General features: G+C 39.7%; 1 protein-coding gene across 4 annotated transcripts in view; it reads left to right on the top strand.

Annotated features, from left to right (window-relative positions):
• The window catches only part of CHD6 (chromodomain helicase DNA binding protein 6), a 586,770-nt gene that overhangs the window by 349,498 nt on the left and 220,632 nt on the right, over positions 1-16,640 (top strand). For all 4 annotated transcript variants that reach the window (XM_029614845.1, XM_029614844.1, XM_029614846.1 and 1 more), the window contains one exon: positions 3,150-3,329. In XM_029614845.1, coding sequence (XP_029470705.1) covers positions 3,150-3,329 — 180 coding nt within the window. The remainder of the gene's footprint in view (positions 1-3,149; positions 3,330-16,640) is intronic.

Genomic DNA, 16,640 nt, shown 5'->3' on the forward strand with positions numbered 1-16,640 from the left:
CACAGAACTATGAGGTGAGGCTGCTCCACCCCTTAGAGGTCAGGTCCCAGTTGGACTGGTGGTTACAAGTGGATCATCTCAGGAAGGGGATTTCCCTGAAGGTGCTGGATTGGTTGGTAGTGCAACAGATGTGGGCCTCTGGGTCTGGGGGTCTCACTGTCAGGAGTTGGTGGTACAAGGGCACTGGAATGCAGCAGTGGAATGTCAACAGACTAGCGGCATGTTCGGTTAGCGTGCCTGTGGTTCACAGAGCAACTAGGGACTCGGGCGGTCCGGATAATGTCCGACAATGTGACGATGGTGGCTTACGTCAATCATCAGGGTGGAACCAAGAGTCAACAGGTGTCGGAGGAGATAGATGCGCCCATGGTGTGGATGGAGCAGCATCTTATAAGTATATCCGCCTCTCACATTGCTGGAAAGGACACTATCAGAGCTGATTTCCTCAGCAGGAGAATCTTGGACCTAGCAGAATATGAGTGGCAGGCAAGGCCTTTCAGCTCCTGGTAGACCTCTGGGGCCTACTGGATGTTGACCTGTTGGCGACCTTCAACAACATGAAACTTCCACACTTCTTCAGTCACAGGCGGGACCCAAAAGCAATGGGCATAGATGCTCTCATTCAGGAGTGACCACGCAGCACCCTGCTTATATGCGTTTCCACCCTGGCCTTTGATAGGCAAGCTGGTCCAGAAGATTGTAAACCAAACCAGCACCGTCTTTTTAATAGCTCTGAATTGGGCTTGAAGTCCCTGATTCACTGATATCCAGACTCCTCTGGTGGACAGTCCCCTCATGTAACCAACTTGGATGGATCTGTTACGTCAGGGGCTCATTCTACATGAGGATAGAGGATGTGAATGAAATGAAGACAAGAGGCATGGGGGTGGCTTATGGGAATGACCGCTACTACCCTTATTCACTAAACATACACACGGTTAATGCAACTCCAACATTGCTCTATGCTTCAATGGCAAGAGGAAATGTGGGAGAAAGGATCTACATTCACAAATAATTGTGGGAGTAGCTTGCTTGTTAACGGCGGTTACTACCCCAAACCAAATTAGCCTGATACTTCACTTTCAATACATATCCAAGCAGAACTTCGTTTGTTGCCGCCTGCTGAAATTTGCTGTGGCAACATGGTTACCTTAGCATACCTTCTCCAAGCATTACCACTTGGATATTAGGGCTAGGGAGGACACCGCGTTTGCACAGGCAGTATTGACTGGATCACTGACAGCCTCCTGCCTTTTTTGAGATTAGCTTTGGAACATTCCACTCTTTGGGATTGACCTGCCCGAACACTGAGGAAGGACAAATTACTATTTACCTGATAATTTCCTTTCCTCTAGAAGGGGCAAGTCAATCCCAGACCTCCTTTGGCTGCCAATGTTTACATTTTTGGTTAGCCTTTCTTCGGGCGAGATATGCAGAGTATGATTGCTGTGCTTCATTGAAAACTGAAAAGTGGCTTCTTTAGCCCTTAGTTTACTAGATATGTCCCTTCTTTTGGTTGAGCTTAGTGTTCCTGTTGGTTGGGAAACCTGAATGGTTGGTTGTTAATAGTAATGTTCAAGTATAATCAGTTTTGTCCACAATTTGGTTTTTCTAGAGAGTACTGGCGGGCTGATGTTGGGGCAGAACTATATGGCCCTGAGGTCAGCCTTTGCTCTGTCTCCATCTGCTGGCAGAGGTGCATAACCAACTCGTTGGAATTGACCCACTCTTACTAGAGGAAAGGAAATTATCAGGTAAGTAGTAATTTCTCCATATTCATTGTGGATATACTGAAAAAAGCAGGCTGATTCTTGAGAACCTCAGTTGCCCCCCCACCCGCTTTAGACTACAGCTGGTATGAATACAATAATCAATGGAACCCTGAAAAGAGAAATGCCTAATAAATAGGGATCAGGCAAAAAGGAAACTAAGGTTCAAATTCCCAGTAACACATTCCTTACAGCCACAACAGGTTAATCGAAAAAAAGATAAAAAAATATATATACTTTAAATCTTCTATTTTTAGTATGTTAAATGACTGAGGCCATTACCTTTTATTTAGAGGAAGACTCCAAGGCTCCAATTTTTGGATACCTCAGATCTCAATATTCCCAAGGAAGTGGTGACAGTGCCCACCATTTTTTCTTCATGATGTACATAACACAACGTAGAAATCCCCCTCTCTGTATTACCTGTACAGAAGAAAATGGGCACTAAATGTCACATCCAACAATCTCTCTTGAACCCTTGTGCTAAAACTTCATTTCCACTGAAAATTGCTTACCTTCAGCTGGCTAAAAAGCTAAACACTTCTGAGATGCAGGAGACTTGGGGTTTATTTATTTTCGATTTAGTTCATGCCTTTTCATTGGTAGCTTAAGGAGAGCTACATTCAGCCACTGTGGGTATTTCTCTGTTCCCGAAGGACTTGTAATTTAAGTTTGCACCTGAGGCAATGAAGGTTAAAGTGATTTGCCCCATCACAAAAATGTCAGCAGGATTTGAACCCTGGTTCTCAGCCTGCTGTTCTAACCACTAGTCTGCTCCTTCAGTCTTGGATGTGACTCCTATTTCTTTGAGTTTATTTCACAGATTCTGTATAAAATCAGCATAACAGAGCTCTGAAAGATTTTCTTCTGAAGTACCTTTTGGAGTTGATGAAACTGAAACCAATAGTCTAGTGATCATTATAGCATAAGTGTGTCAATTGCATTCGGCATATGATGCATTTTTAGTGGTCTGCCCAATAGTTTCTCAAGTAGCATTAATGTTCTGTAATAAGTTGATTGACCTTATTATTTTAATTGGTTCTTATAAACATCTTTATAAAAATTATGCAGTTGGGGAGAGGGGAAGTGTAATATGTTTATTGGTATTGTACATTATTATTGGCCTACCTTCATTTTTTTTTTATCACTGCAGCCCACCAAATAGAGTTTTGACCTGACTAGTTCTTGTGGCTAGTTGACTGACATCCTATCATAGCAAAGTCCTACTTTTCACTATCCAGTGAAAATGGTGGGATTAACTGATTAAGTGTGAGGAACTCATTGATTTCAGTGATGTATTCTGCAAATTCCCTCCACTTTATGAACTATTGCAATGTATGTAATTTAAATACTATGCTATTGCCAATATTTTTTGTGCAGGTACAGCAGCTGTCAAAAATAGAGGTGGAGGATCTGCTGCGGAAAGGGGCCTATGGTGCTCTGATGGATGAAGAAGATGAAGGAGCAAAGTTTTGTGAGGAGGATATTGATCAAATCCTTCAGCGTAGAACCCAAACTATCACCATCCAGTCAGAGGGGAAAGGATCAACTTTTGCTAAGGTATTAAATATTGAATTGTAGAAAGCAGAGGACTGGCATGTCAGTGTCATGAAGCTTTTATATATGAATCCGTATAAATTCCTCCCTCGCTCTCATGGAAAATATGTAATGGGAATATTCAGTACTTTCATCAAGTCAGTGCTATATCATGATCCATGACTCATGGGAACAATTAGCCTTTCACTGATCATTGTTGTTGCATGGCTGCTATGTAATTTATTTATTAGTTTGTTATTCTGATTTATTTCTCGCCTTTATGAATAATATGAATAGTCAAAGCGGTTACAGCATATTAGAAATTTTGCTTGGAAAAATTGGTTTTTTGTAGCTTTTCATTACAAAAATATAAACAGTTGTGAGTAGTAGCAATATCACACTATAATAATTGTAATAACATTCATTTCTTTCATTGAGTCCTCTAGCTATTAATATTGTATTTTAATGGATTTGTATTTTTGATATATTTTATGATTTATTGCTTTTTATTCTATTATTGATCCATTTTTTATGTATTATTTATTTTTTGTATTTGTCTTTTGTAAACCACTTTGGATTTGACTGTGTGTAAGAAAGTCAATATAGAAATATAACATATCATAAGATTGTGAAGAGGGATTAAAAAAAGCTAGCTTTAGGGGGCGCTCTGATGCAACTGAATAAGATGGACGCATGAAGGAAGAGTTCCTCCACCCCGATTACTTATGTCATCGCTTTTCCGTGTTCTCAGCTTGCTTTACCTGGTGATTATACTTTTATATCAATTCCTTACCTACTCAGATGGCAGCGAAACGCAAAGTGCTGGATTTAAAGCAATTTTCTTATAGCAAACATGCTTCCGAGTTTCCAGCCGACGAGAGTAGTCAGGCCGCAGCTGATTTGGAGGGGCAAGATTTAGATGGTGCTTCCTCGGCGAATCCATTAAGCCCCAGGACAAGCGAATTGCCTTTGCAAGAGGAGCTGAGAGCAGACATGAAGCAACATAAGATGGATTTCTTAGCTTCTATCTCGGAAGTGAGAGAAGACATGGCTGCCCTCAGATCTCGTATAGATGAGCTAGACAGTCATGCGGCCTCTATGGCTACTTTAGTAGCACAACAAAAAACTACACAGGCCGAGTGTATTGTTCTGGCTGAAAAGCTGGAGGATCTAGAAAACCGCTACTGTCTGTGTAATTTAAGGATTAGAGGAGTGCCAGAGGATGTGGCCTACAGTGATGCTGGAGCTGTTGCTGAAAAGATCTGCTCCTTTATACGTACCACTTCTGCATCGAGAGATTCCTCCTCTGATCGCTCCTCTTCACTCATCCGAATTGAGTGAGCTCACAGGACTCTTGACCCTAAAATGGATAATTGAGCCAGAGATGATATCATACAGGATGTTTCAAAAAGATGGACCCATCGTGAAATATATTGATTTGGAAATTGGGTCCATCATTTTGAAACACCCTGTATGTCTCCACAGTTTCACTCAAAATACTCAAATTTACGATGCTGCGCGGAAGCAGCCCAACTGGTGCTGGGAAGGTCATACTATAGCAATTTTAATGATCTTTGTCCATCTATGCTTCGTAAGTGTTTTGAGTTGTGAGAGATGACTTGGTCCTTGCAGGACGAGCATATTCAGTACCGGTGGACATTTCCTTTTGGTCTACAGTTCACAATTAAAGGAGTCTCGTTTCATGTCAAAACAGTGTCAGATGCAGTAGAATCCTTCAAGCAAATGGATCTATCAGTTCATTTTAAAGTTCCTAAAATGGCGGCCAGCGTACCGAAGACTGATACATTCCCCAGATGGCAACATGCCTCAAAGGGAGGACAGCAGCTACGATGCCAGTCGGAGGATTCTTGGTTGGATCAAGGCTGAAGGACATTACTGATTTCTTGTTTTGAAAGTCAGTTGCCATGTGATCCCAGTGTCCAGTTCTTGCAGCCATGATATTGGGACTAGCTATTTCTAGGCTGTTTTCATGTTGTGCGATAACATACTGTTGTTTTCTAATTTGTTTCAGCAATAATCAATTTTTTGTTTTCTATTTGACGCTTTTTCTAGTTAATCGGGGAGGGGGGGCTGCAGTGATTTCATATGGGTCTTTCAGCAATTTCTCCTAGGAAAGGTGGAATCTGCCCAGGAGGTCAGGCAGATTATAATTTAGATAGGGAGGAATTATTGGGGGGAATTTTTTTCTTATTTTTTATTTATTTAGTTGTTTTTATATACCGACCTTCATCGGAGTATATCACATCGGTTTACATTATAACTGTTGGAAATAGTAAGACTAAGGTGTCTTACTATTGATACATTGTAACATTGCGAAACATAAAAAAACTTAAAAACTAAGGTGACATTATAACATATAGGCATTTAACTTAAGGCTAAGGTGTATTATTATTGATACATGGTAACATTGAAGCATCGGAACATAATAACATTGAAATATCGAAAACGTATGAGATGATGACGTTGATTGCTGAGAGGATAGAATACGTGTATCTGCTATGGGGCATGGACGGAGTAGTTAGATTAATCTGTGTGTTGGTAGGCTTTTTGTATAATTTTGTTTTGCACATACATTGAAGAGACTGGTATTTATGATTTCTTGTGTGAGCTGATGCAAGTAGTCAAATCTTTTGGCAACTTCAACTTTTACATTCTTCCATGACGACCAGATTAGTATTTATTAATGTCAAAGGCCTTAATTCATATCGGAAGTGTCAGCTTCTTTTTCAAGAAGTGACCAATCATAAGGCCTCTATTGTGTTTCTGCAGGAAACCCATCTGCGGAAACGGCATGAGCATTTTCTTTCCCTTAAGGATTACCCAATTGTATTTTTAGCAACTAGTATTAGGAAAACCAGATATACTGGGATAGGCATCTTACTTACTTGCTTTTTCACACATGAAATGCTTTTATAGTTGCCTGACCCCTTTGATCGATATATTTTAGTAAAAACTAGAGTGGGCAGAGATATCTTCACTTTAGTTTATTTCCTGCCTTATCTTCTTTCCAGCTTGTTGCAAGCTTCCAAGTTCTCTTTCCCTGTTGATTGTAACTTTGACTTATTCCTACCTATTGTTATCTATCGTTTACTTGAATTGTTACTCCAGTTATACCCTTGTTAAACGTAAACCGATCCGATATGGTTATTTACTTTGAAGGTCGGTATAAAAAACTGTTAAATAAAATAAATAAATAGTTAATTTATATGCACCCTGCACTGGTCAAGGTTTCTTTCTACAATCACTGGACAAACCTTTGCTTGCGAATGCTGAGGGATTTTAAACTTTAGGTAGAGATTTTAACTTTACTAGAAACCCACTTTTAGATAATTCATTCCAGACTTCCTTCACAGTCCCTGGGATGAGGAAATCTTTATCTCAAATAATGACACAATGGAGTCTGGTGTAGATAGCTGAAGGCAGAGGTACCCTAAGTCTCACACTTACACTTTCTTCTATGCACCGCATGGGACCTAGTCCTGCATTGATTATTTCTTGGTTGATAAATTGCTGCAGAATCAGGTAGTGGGGGTGGGTATTAGAAATATCTAATGGTCAGATCATGCGCCTATCTGGCTAGATATTCTCTTTCAGGATTTGGATGGTGGCCAACATTTTTGGCGACTGAATGAAAGACTTTTGAAAGATGAACATTTTTCTAAATCCTTGGAAGAATGGTTAAAAGAGTATTTTCTAATGCATGCTTCTTCCACTACTTCCCAGGGGATAGTTTGGGAATGCTCAAAGGCAGTTATGTGGGGTATTTTGATTTCTCATGCTACCCATTTTAAGAAAGAAAGGGAGCTTAAGCAGTCTCAGCTGATGACCAAACTTGCCCAGTTGACTCATATGCATATGCAGACTCAGTCCAAGTCTGTTTTTAAACAGTTGTCTTTTGCTAGATTGGAATTTCAGTCGCTGGATGACGAACAATTGATCTCTCAGCTTGAGATTGCTAAACAGGTGTACTTTAAGGAAGGAAATAAGACTGGTAGATATTTGGCTAGAATACGGAAAGCTTTCCACGCTGAGAGCTCTATAGCTAAAATTAAGACTGCAAGTGGAGAGATGGCTACCAAATCTGCAGACATTAGGGGTTGCTTTTCCAAATTCTATACCTCGTTGTATAGTGCTGAAAGCAGGTATACTAGAAAGTGATATTACTATTTATCTCAATTCTGTCTCTCTAACTTCCCTAACTTCGGCTCAACAACAATATTTGGACCTGCCAATATGTTCTGAGGTTTTACAAGTTATTACTACTTTAAAGGCGGGTAAATCACCGGGACTGGATGGGTTCTCTAGTGGATACTATTAAAGATTTTCTCATAGTTTGTTGTCACCTCTGACTGACATGTTTAATTTTATTTGGGAAGGGGGTTCCTTTGCAGCCATTTCTGATGTAGCTGGGAATTCAGTTTTGGTGAACCCGGGCGGAGACCCCACTCTCTGCGGGTCATATAGGCCGATTTGTTTAATCAACTTAGACCTAAAGATCTTGGCTAGAGTGCTAGCTGAGCACTTGGCTAATATTATGACCATACTAGTCTATATTGATCAGGTAGGATTTATTCCTCACAGATTGGCTGCAGATAATGTCCACACAATTGTTGATATCCTTTGGTGGGTCAGAAAGGAACATATTCCTACTGTGGTGTTACCTGTCAATGCTGAGAAAGCATTCAATATGGTACACTGGCCTTTTTTTGTAAAAGACATTAGAAAAAATGAATGTTGGTCCTTATTTTCTTCACTGGTTAGGGAAGTTGTATGAATCACCCAAAGCTAGGGTCAAGGTCAAAGAAGGTTATGGAGATTGCATTGGGATTGGGCAGGGAACGAGACAGGGTTGCCCTTTATCCCATTATTATTTACCCTATTTTTGGAACCTCTGACTATCAGAATAAATTTGTCGGACCAGACTGTTGGGGTTAGTTTGGGTAATGTTAGTTCAAAGCTTTCGCTTTTTGCGGATGATATTTTGTTTACCCTAAATGACCCGTATTAAGTCGCTGAGTGGTGTAGTGGCTGAATTGGGGCGGTTCAGTGCAGTCTCTGGATTTAAGGTCAACTTTGATAAATCTGAAATTTTAAGTGTTAACTTAATTGAGCCTTCTATTTCTAGTCTGTATTAGCAATTTCCTTTTAGATGGGCAAAACGTTCTCTTAAATTCTTTAAGGGTTTATGTGGGTCACTCTGTTACAGATTTATTTACTCTAAATTATGTTCCATTGGTAAAGGCAATTACTAAAGATCTGGATAAGTGGAGTAAGGAAAACTTTTCTTGATTGGGTCGTATAGTAGTTTTTAAAATGAATATTCTCCCTCGTTTTTTATATCTGCTGCCATTTTAGGGTCTTTGCAGAAGAAGATTTTTTATTTTATTTGGAGGCAGCGCCCAACCCCAGGGTCTCTCGGATGGTTCTGTTTCAACCAAGGGCGAGAGGCAGTTTGAGAATGCCTAATTTACTGTGCTATTATGCATCATCCCAACTTCGAGCCTTGCTGTATCTCTATAGTAAATGGTCTTTAAAACAGTGGGTGTTATTAGAACAAGCAGTGATTGGAGCGATGTCTTTATCTGCTCTTCCTTGGCAGCCCTGCTTCACATGGCGCCCATTGAACTGCTATCCGTTTGCATTACATACCACTTTACAAGTGTGGTCTCAATGGAAATCTAAACTAGTTGGAAATCATTCTTATTTTTATCTTACCCATTTGTTTCATAACATAACTTTCTCAATGTTTGCCTCCTTCAGCATTTGAGGTTTGGAAGGCTCATGGTATATGCCAGTTGGAACATTTATTTGCCCAAGGCACACTTATGCGTCCTGGCTTTATAATTAATACTTCTCAAACTGAGAGGGTGAACTTTGTGTAATATGCCCAGATTAGACATTTTATAGTAACCCAACAGAGATCTATCCATACGACAGAGTAAGTCCATGTTCGAAAACTATTGTTCTCACATTGACCAGCTAAAAGGATTAATTTCTAAAATATGTTGTCTCTTTAATGGGCACCAGACTGATCCTTTTCCACATCTCAGAGCTTGGGAAAAGGACTTAGGGGACACCTTGAGTCTGGAGGATTGGGATTCCATGTATTTATGTACTAGTAAATGCTCTATATCTGCCACACTACAGGAGAATTGTTATAAGTTGCTGTATCGTTGGTATCTAACCTCAGTTAGACTTCATCGCATTTATCCCACTGTTAGTGATCAGTGTTGGAGAAATTGCGGGAATGTGGGTACTTTTATGCATATTTAATGGGACTGTAGAGAGGTAGTGTCATTTTGGCACCAAATTACTGATTGGATATCCAGTCTTCTGGGAGTGGAGAATATTTATGATGCTCACTATACTTTGCTTAACTTGCCAATATTGAGTATTAATAAAATTCAACAGAGATTTTGCCAGCAGGTGTTTATAACAGCGAATTAGCCTTGTTTTGGAAATGCACCATCTTTTCAAATGTGAAACACTGTTTGTCTAACCACTATTGGATGGCCCATTTAACTGCTTTACATCACAATCGTTTGGCTTTTTTTGATAAAATGTGGGATCCTTTTCTTAGATAGAGAAGTTCCCAGGGACTAGATACCTGATTTTGTATTATGCTCAGTCAGCCTTTCTCATTGCTTGTCTTATTATTTGGCTGTCTTATCCTCCTTTTATTTCCAGGGTATTGTATTACCCAAATGGTAACTTTTCTGGTCATGATTCTCTATACCAGATCTTTGTACCCTGTTTTGAAAGTCTGCTATTCATGCTCAGGTGACCATACAAGTCTCCTTGTGATTGTCATTATTGTTATGTATTTTGTCTCCTTGCATATATTGTATTATCTGGATGATCATTGTATGTGAAGTGGGTAGGATGGGGATTTTATATACCAGATGCTGTGGATGTTTGTTAGTCTAGTTTGACTTTGTACTGGTTTTTGCGAACATCCAATAATTTTCAAAATTAAAAATTAAAAAAAAAAACCCTAGCTTTAGTAGTTTGTATACAGATGCCAGAAGTCTAAAAAAAAATAAGATTGGAGAGTTAGAATGCATATCACTAAATGAAGATATAGACATAATAGGTTTCTCAGAGACCTGATGGAAAGAGGCTAACCAGTGGGACATTGTGATACCAGAGTACAAAATATATTGAAATGATAGGGCAGATTGGATTGGGGATGGGGCTTGCACTAAATTTAAGGATGGAAAAAGTCAAGTAGGATAAAAATTCTGCAGTATACAAATTATACTCTGCAATCTCTATGGATGGAAATCCCATAAAAGACAGGAAAAGAGTATAGCAATGGGAGTATAGCACTGTCTACCTGAACAGGATGATGAAACAAACTGAGAAATGCTAACAGAGATTAGAAAGGCTAATAAAATTGGTAACACAATAATGGTAGGTTTCAATTAACCTAGTATTAATTAACTGAATATCTCATTCATCTTCATCCAGTCAGACCAGTCCAGATGAGTGGATTATACTTATGACCAGCAGATGGAGACAGAGATCAAAAGATTCGTTGACATCTTATATGCATCCGTGCTGACTCCAGCAAATGGTATGCAAACATTCTGTACTGTGGACTGAAGCCCGGTTAAGCTGGATAAGAGACATTTGTTCAAGGGTGACTCCTGAGGTGAGCATAGCCAGGGTCCAGTTACAGCCCAAAAAACATTTATAAGGCAGCTCTGAGGGAAAGACCTTTGTTCTCTACTTATGTTGAGCAGTACCTGGACTGGAGGGCTTCCAATTCCTACTAAAAAGGGCTTGGGGCTATTAGCCTTCATTCCCCAACCCTCTCTGCTTCCTTCATCTTCCTTATGAAAAAAAAAAGCCAATTAAAAAGAAGAGGTGTACTGTGGCAATAAAGTTTAAAAAAAAAAAAAAAAAGCACACTAGGAGGCCAGCCAAGGAAGGTCCTGAAGGAGAGGCCTGCTAATGCGTAAAACTGGTCAGAATGGTATTACTGGTGAGTACCCTGGTTTGTTTTCCCGGCCACAGCGGTGAGGGTCTTTTGCTCAGAGATGGTTCTTAATCTGTTTCAGGCCGATACAGAACCGTGCGCTTGGTCAAGTACACCATTTAGCCCCCATTTGACCGCGCATTTTAGACACGCTATTATTACCCCTTAAACTGTAAGGCCAACACCCCGAAACTAATAGCGCTCATCACATGCAAATGCATGTTGATGAGCCTATTAGTTATTCACCCAGAATACTGAAAGTATAATATGCGGCCGAGCCAAGCAGAAAAAACTGCTTTTTTGTACACCCTCCAATATAATATCATAGCGATATTAAGTCAGAGGCACCAAAAAAAAAAAAAAATCTGCTCGCTGGTCAGCAGGTTCAAAATGGATGCTCAATTTTGCCTGCATCCATTTTCCAAACCCGTGGCTGTCAGTGGGTTCAACAACTGTTGCCGGTAAAATTAAGCGTCGGTTGTCGGACCCGCTGACAGCCACCTCTTCCGCTAATAGCGCCTCCTTATTACCGCCCAGCCTCATTTAAATACAGAATCGTGCGCCCAGGAGAGGTGCCTGGGCGTGTGGCAGGAGAACGGGTGCTCAACTCGGAGCGCCGACTCTCCTGTACCTTTTATTAAATCGTCTCTCGTTTCCAGTGTCTGCCTTTTAGCGCATAAGTGGTTTGTATAGAAATTTCTTAGTGCCTTATCAAATGGACCATTAGATCTCACTTAGACAGGAGCCAACGAGGGCTTCCCGATTGTGTAGTATTTCCCAGAAGCACAAGTTCAGAATCTTGTTAGGTATAACTGTGAGGAGCCAGATATTCAAAAAATGCTGAATACTAGTGTCTAAGTGTCGGCCGCTAAATATGCAGATGCATTCAGTGGTCAACACTTAGCTGGATAAGTTTGCAGCAGGCAGTTGGCAGATGTGGGCGATGCTACTTATTCATTTAAGTTAACCAGATAAATTAGACCTGCCATAGAGCATGTCTAACTTAGTCGGGTAAGATTTATCTGGCTAAATAGCGATTTATACATGGATATTCAGCACTGTAGCCGTGCTGCTGACTATCCATGTAAGTTAGGTGCATAAGTCTTATCTAGCTAACTTACATACCTGAATATCTTTTGAATATTGAGTCCATTGTGTGTAGACCCAAGAGCCTTTCTGACCAGTGCTATGTAATAGTGATAAGATCCATAAATAGTTGTTAACCAGATAGACTTGGGAGTATCCAGTGCTTACTTCTGGGAGTGAGCAATATGGAAAGGACTTTCCTGTTGGGATTTGCTGGGTACTTCCAAGCCACTCAAACTGGCATCCATCAGGTAAGGATATTGGGTTTGATGGACAAGTAATGGAAGCTATATTTAAGAACAAAATTACTGGTCATGACTTAATGGGGAAGAGCCAACATGAATTTAGCAAATGGAAATTGTGTCTTATTAGCTTATTAGAATTCTTTGAAGGCGTAAATAAGCATATTTATTTATTTATTTATTTATTTATTTATTTATTTATTTGATTGATTGATTGATTGAGTTCTATACCGGACTTCATGAATGGGATTCATATCAGGCCGGTTTACATGGAACTTGGGGGATTAACAAGTGTAACCAAACAAGAAGGCCGAAACAAGCAAAGTTACATATAACAAGGGGATTGAACTTGGAAATTGTGTCTTATTAGCTTATTAGAATTCTTTGAAGGCGTAAATAAGCATATTTATTTATTTATTTATTTATTTGATTGATTGATTGATTGATTGAGTTCTATACCGGACTTCATGAATGGGATTCATATCAGGCCGGTTTACATGGAACTTGGGGGATTAACAAGTGTAACCAAACAAGAAGGCCGAAACAAGCAAAGTTACATATAACAAGGGGATTGAACTTGGGGGCTAAAGTAGCCAGGAAGTAGACAGAGAGGAATTAACTACATATAAATAATATATGACGGATATAGATAAACATATGGATAAAGATGAGCCAATTGATATAGTGTATTTGGATTTTCAGAATGCAATTGATAAAGTTCTTCATGGGAGACTCCCAGAACACTAAAAAGCCATGGGATAGGAGGCATTGTCTTACTGTGGATTAGAAACTGGCTAAAAGATAGGAAGCAAAGGACAGGGAGAAAGGTGAATGAATGGTGGAGTGCTCCAGGGATCTGTCCTAGGATTTGTGATCAACTTATTTATTAATGATCTAGAAAAGGGAGCGTTAGATGAGTGATCAAATTTGCAGGTGACACAAAAATATTCAAAGTAGTTAAAACACAGGCAAACTGAGGAACTGCAGAAAGACCTTTCAAGACTGGAGGAACTGAGCATCTAAATTATTTTGACTTTAAACGTGGTGTAAAACCATAGATTAGTGCTGTAGCCAAGCTGGCTTTCTGTAAACTGTGGTTACTTCAGCCTCTGAAACAGTTTTTCTCTTTCTGACTTTAGATCTTATTTATTTATTTATTTAAAGTTTTTCTTGACCGACACTCATCAGAGACATCATGCCGGTTTACATGTAACAGGGGAGAACGAAAAAGGAGAAGAACAGTTACAAAAAACAGGGTAATGAGGAACTGGGAAGTGCAAAAGGAGAAGGTACAGGAGAAGGAAAGCAATAGGCAAGGAGGAAATATATAAACTTATATACACAACATATATCCCAAACTTAAGTTGAGATGTAACAACACAATTCGCTAGGGTCATGTAAAAAGTATGGAAAACTTATATACCCAATTTGTTTCCCAATTTTAGGTTGGAATGGGGCAGCACAGAAAGCATAGATGATGTATTACACAAGTGAAATGTGTCCAGGGTTAACTGGGGGGAGGCTGAGGAAGGGAGGGGAGTGAAAGACTCTGTGAAGAGCAGGTTAGGTTGACAGACTGACTTGGATTGACAGGTTAATGAATACTGAGGTTAAGGGAACGGTTGCTTAAATAGCCAGGTTTTCAGTTTTATTTTGAATTTCTGCGCACACTGCTCCAGTCTGAGTTCAGGTGGCATGGAGTTCCAAGAATAAGGACCAGCGATGGAGATGGCACGCTCTTTTGTGGATTTGAGGTGTACATGTTTCGAGGAGGGTGTGTGGAGATTACCTGTGTATGAGGGTCTGTGGTGGGTCTGTTTGAGGCGTGGAGGAGTATCGTATCTTTCATCCAGTGCATGTTTTGGTTGTGGAGGGTTTTGTGTATTATAGTGAGTGTCTTGTAAGTTATGCATTGGTGGATGGGGAGCCAATGCAGATCTTTGAGTATAGGGGTGATATGGTCACATTTACAGGAATTTGTGAGTATTCTCGCAGCAGCGTTTTGGAGCAGTTGGAGAGGTTAAATCGTGGCTTTGGGAAGACCAAGAAGGAGGGAATTACCGTAGTCTATTTTGGACATGATGGTGGCTTGCAGAACTGTACGGAGGTCACTAAGGTAGAGGAGGGGTCTGAGTTTTTTTAAGGTGTTAAGTTTAAAGTAGCAATCTTTCATAGTTGAGCCGATGAATTTTTGTAGGAAAGGAATGGAGAATAAAACAGAGACTATCATAATGCCTCTGTATCTCTTTATGGTGTAGCCTCATCTTAAATATTGTGTGCAGTTGTGGTCAACATATGTCAAAAAAGATAGAGCAGAATTAGAAAAGGTATAGAGAAGGGCAACCAAAATAAAGGAAATGGAACAAGAGGAAAGGCTAAAGAGGTTACGACTCTTCAGCTTGGAGAAAAGATGGTTGAGGGGAAGGTACGATAGAGGTCTATAAAATAATGAGTGGAATGGAATGGGTAAATGCAAATTGGTTGTTTACTCTTTCAAAGCGTACAAAGGCCAGGGGACGTACAATGTAGTTACTAGGTAATACATTTAAAACTAATAAGAGAAAATATTTTTCTACTTAACGCATAATTAAGCTCTGGAATTCGTTGCCAGAGGATTTGGTAAAAGTTATTAGTGAGGCTGAGTTTAAAAAAGGTTTGGACAAGTTCCTGGAGGAAAAGTCCATAAATCATTATTAAGGTAGAGTTACAGAAATCCCTGGGATAAGCAGCTTGGAATCTATCTACCCTTTGGGAACCTACCAAGTACTTGTGACCTGGATTGGCTACTGTTGGAAACAGGATACTGGACTTGATGTACCTTTGGCCTGACCCAGTATGGCAAATCTTATGTACGTATGCACAAGTGCTGGTCCTATCCAAGTTAGACTTTGCAATGTGTTATATCAGGGCCTTCCAAAAAAGTTGTTACAAGTACTTCAGTTGGTTCAGAAACTTGTCATTAGGGTTACTGCAAGGATTACATGCAATGAAAAAGATTACTCCAAAGTTAATTTTTACTCTGGTTATTCATTTCACAAAGTATGCAGTTGAAAGTATTTATGTTTTGTTTGTGTAGATTTGCAGTAAGTTGTTTTAGTTTGTTGTATTAGTTTATGTTGAATATACTGTATATATTTTTTGTAAGTCACATAGAGCAATTGTATTGAAGGTCACGAGTATAAAAATAAATAAATGACAAATGAAATTCCATGTGGACAAGTACAAAGTGATGCACATTGGAAAAATAATCTTAACTATATGTACACAACACTTGATTCTGTCTTAGGAGTAACCACCCAGCAAAAGGATCTTGGAGTTAATGTGGACAGTATGTTGAAATCTTTAGCTTACTGTGCAGCGGCAGTCAAAAATACAATCAGCAAACTAGGAATTATTCGAAAAGAAATGGAGAATAAAACTGTGAACATCCTAATTAATGCCTCTGTATAAGTCTATGTTGCAACCTCACCGTCAGGTTGATGCAATGTCAGTGCGTAAAAAACATGCATCCAAACTGAGCACACGTTTTTTGAACGCATGCACATCTACCTGTTCTGGGTGCTCAGTGCAATAGACAAATGAGCTGCTGTACTAAAAGGGATGCACAAGGGGTAATTTGTGAGTCCCTAGCAATCTGCATCGGGTGCCCAGGAAAAGTGGCTGTGCGTCTAGAACTGCCTAGCCAGAGCTCCCTCTTTTACTTCCTGATTGGTCCTTTTCATTGACACTTGTCAGTGAAAGGACCAATTCCCTTTAGGAAAGCCTTCTGAAAGGGGATAGGTCCTTTCACTGACATGTAACAGCGAAAGGACCAATCAGCAGGAAGTGAAGGAGTGAATAAATTAATATCAAGTGCCTGACATTTAATATTAATGTATTCACTACTTCATTTACTGCCGGCAAGGGTACCGATTGAGCCAGACCTTGAGGATGCTGCTTTTATGAGGAACTACAGAAAGCAGGATTTTTTTTTTTATTAAGCACTTGAGCAGGACATAATTCTGC

The sequence above is a fragment of the Rhinatrema bivittatum genome, chromosome 8 (genome assembly GCF_901001135.1).
Source record: "Rhinatrema bivittatum chromosome 8, aRhiBiv1.1, whole genome shotgun sequence".
NCBI lineage: Eukaryota > Metazoa > Chordata > Amphibia > Gymnophiona > Rhinatrematidae > Rhinatrema > Rhinatrema bivittatum.